This window comes from Morone saxatilis, unplaced genomic scaffold (assembly GCF_004916995.1).
Source record: "Morone saxatilis isolate NCDOM2014 unplaced genomic scaffold, NCSU_SB_2.0 Contig7, whole genome shotgun sequence".
NCBI lineage: Eukaryota > Metazoa > Chordata > Actinopteri > Moronidae > Morone > Morone saxatilis.
Genome location: NW_023340246.1, coordinates 2,707,889 through 2,710,884, shown reverse-complemented (window position 1 = coordinate 2,710,884; position 2,996 = coordinate 2,707,889). Strand labels below are relative to the sequence as shown.

General features: G+C 46.5%; 1 protein-coding gene across 1 annotated transcript in view; it reads right to left on the bottom strand.

Moving 5' to 3' along the window:
- LOC118341058 (DNA polymerase zeta catalytic subunit-like) overlaps positions 1-2,996 on the bottom strand; it is a gene marked incomplete in the record, with an annotated part of 68,493 nt that overhangs the window by 1,250 nt on the left and 64,247 nt on the right. The window contains 4 exon segments of the mRNA XM_035679232.1: positions 561-776; positions 1,765-2,011; positions 2,358-2,548; positions 2,838-2,975. Of these exon segments, the coding sequence (XP_035535125.1) occupies positions 561-776; positions 1,765-2,011; positions 2,358-2,548; positions 2,838-2,975 (792 nt within the window).

The window sequence follows — 2,996 nt, the reverse complement described above, 5'->3', positions numbered from 1 at the left end:
AATGCATAACAACAGTAGAGAACAGCTGATAAACTGTACAATGAACACAATAACTACTAAGTGCTATAAGATTATTTTCATGTAAATATTACATCAGAGATATTCTTTATACTTTTTATACAATCAGTTTACTGTCTCTGGCCTTACAACCCCCTGTGAGGTTTTAGAGACTTCTAGTGGAGGTCAGGACCCCAGGTTAGAAACCAAAGCTTTAGAAAAGATGTGAAAAGTATTTGATCTATGTTTCCCTACCCTTCCAGCTCAGAGTGAAACCACTGGTTTAATGGTGCTTTATCTATATGACCATCTGAACCAACCCATGGCGACTGGGTCAAAGTCTGGTCTGATTATCAGATTTTGGTCTTTATAGTTACAAGAAGGAAATGATTGCCAAACAGGGACAGTGAATGTGGGAATATACAGTTTAGTATAGACATTTGCCATATAAAACATTACTATTGATATCATACATGTATGTTTTTTGTTATGAGGAGAATGAAAAAGTTTGTGAACTGAAAACAAGATAAACATCACAACTATGTGAGCCAGCAGTCTCTCACCTTCAGCAGCTGGTCTTGCTGACTCTCCCACTGTCTCATGTCCTGGTAGAGTGTAACTGCGACTCGCTGGGGCTCTGCGCGGCACCGTGAGCACACGCCCAGCTGGGTCAGCTCGTCGCACACGGGGCAGTGAAGCGTGGTGAAGTACTGGGAAATGGTTCCCTTCCTCCCCCCTTCCTCTCCACCCATCACCGAGGAGCAGGACGCCTTCTGGATCTGTGTGCAGAGACGAGAAATTATCCATGAAAACTCTTCAAAGGGCTGACAATCCCCCAGAATGTATTTCATTGTCCTAAAACATTGTCAGGATTATGTAGGAGAAGATAACCGCAGCCTTATGACTGAAAAGTTGGATTAAATTGTAAAACATGGGAGGAAGAAAGGAGGGGAGGAAAAGAGATTGACATTTTACAGTTACATCCAGTTTTGCAAATGGCATGATGTGAAAAATCGAATATTTATAATATTATAATAATAATACTGTCATAGTTGATCCTCTGGGCTACATATGGCGACTGTGTGTATTAATTAAGTGTCATGGTTCAGTTCTGGAGCCAGTGCTGAAACCTGTCTGACTTAGAGCCAGAATAGGGCCAGCTATGGTCATACAGTTGAGATGTGGCAGTGTCATGGACCATATGTGGCTACCCGATCCGGACCACCTGTGGACTGTGACTGGGATGGACCAGTTTCGCTATGTGGGCGTAGCTGCTTCATTCACACAATGCTGTATGGTCATTCATCATTTGAAACTCTGCTTTCAGCTCCACCAGCAGGTGGCGTGTGTGCTCTGTGAGACTAGTAGCTGACTTCAGTGTTGATACAAAGACTGAGGCAGCAGCGCTGCCGTTTGATGAATCTCATTCGATCCTCAGCAGGAAGCACGGGAGAGATTTTCTCTTCCTCCTTTGTTCTCTCTCTCCACTAAATGCACTGAGTGAAACCTTTTATTTTGACACGAACCAGTCCTCTTTCTATTGTGTTCAACAGTAAAAAACTGACAGTTATCAGTCAAACATATGGTTATGGTTATTATGGGATGTTTATTAATTAGTCATTTATGCTCCTTTTGCCTACTTTTATTCTGAAGGTTTTCATGTGGGTGCTATGTGAATTATCACCCCCACTCATCTGCAGAGTTGAGATAAAAACCATAATGGCTGCTCATTTCCTGTCATGAAATGGAAACTCCTGTTAGTCTCACCCGGGGGAGCTCCTGGTACCAGCTGAACACGTCCACTCCGATCAGCTGGAACATGCGCGCCAATGGCGGCAGAATCTGCTTGGTGATGTAATAGGTGGCGTTGAGGCGGAGGCTCGGGTCCTGCAGCACCTCCATGGGCCGTCGCACCAGCTGAATGAGGGGCACACCAGGCATTCCGTATACAACCACGTAGGGCACCCGCTCACCCACGCGCGGCTCCAGTCGACGGTCGTACGCCATCATCCTCCTGAGAGGAAAGAAAACACAAAACCTTCATCCTAACTGTTGGAGCTCCGAGCTTTTAGTTTGACCTCTTCTACTGGAAATTACTGTAAAACCTGTCCAATCATTCACACCAGAAATCCAGAAACAACTCATGACATAAACTGTACCAGTGCTCATGAATGAGCCTCAATATTTCCCTCTGAAGCTTGGTTGCCTAGCAACAGACTCAGGTACTGTACATTGAGGCTAGTGCAGCCAGACAATGAGCACTGTGGGAAGAAGTAATTGGATTCACACTGACTACTGTAACTGTTGACAGCAAGCTCTTTCTCACTCTCCTGCTCTCTGCTGCGCACACACACACACACCTGGTGAGCTCCAGGGCAGGCACGCAGGCTCCGGGCCGGTACGAGCCACTGCCCCGGTACTCCTTGGCGAAGGTCAGGTCCTGCATGCTGGCCCGGCCGTCCAGAACTTTGACACACTGACGCTGCACGAACTGCTTCACCTGGCTGATGTCCCGAGTCTCAAACAGCAGCTTAATGGAACGCTCCAGAATCTGGGGAGGACAGAACAAACAATACTATAAAATAAAAAAATAATTTAAAATATAATAAAAGCACAAATGAGAGTTTAATCCCATGATATTTAAACAGGATTGCAACGGTTAACACTGGGACATTTCAGGGTCTAGACACAAAACCAGCCACGTCCCCGAGCAGGCAGGGCCCTTTCCCCTGATTGACACATGTGAAGCAGTCTGAGTGAACGAGAGCGGGAGGAAAGCTGGTGTGGCTGTGATTGGTGTAGAGCACAGTGAGACGGGGGGTTGTCGGTTTGCCTGTTACCTTGGAAACAGCAGGGCAGCCGTCGCGCCGCACCGTCTCGATCCCTTTGGCGTCAAACACAGGCTCCTTTTGGTCAAGGCTCTCGTACATGTAGCCCACATAGCGCTTCTTTGTCTGCAGCACACAGGGCAAGTACACCTGGAAAACACACACACACAC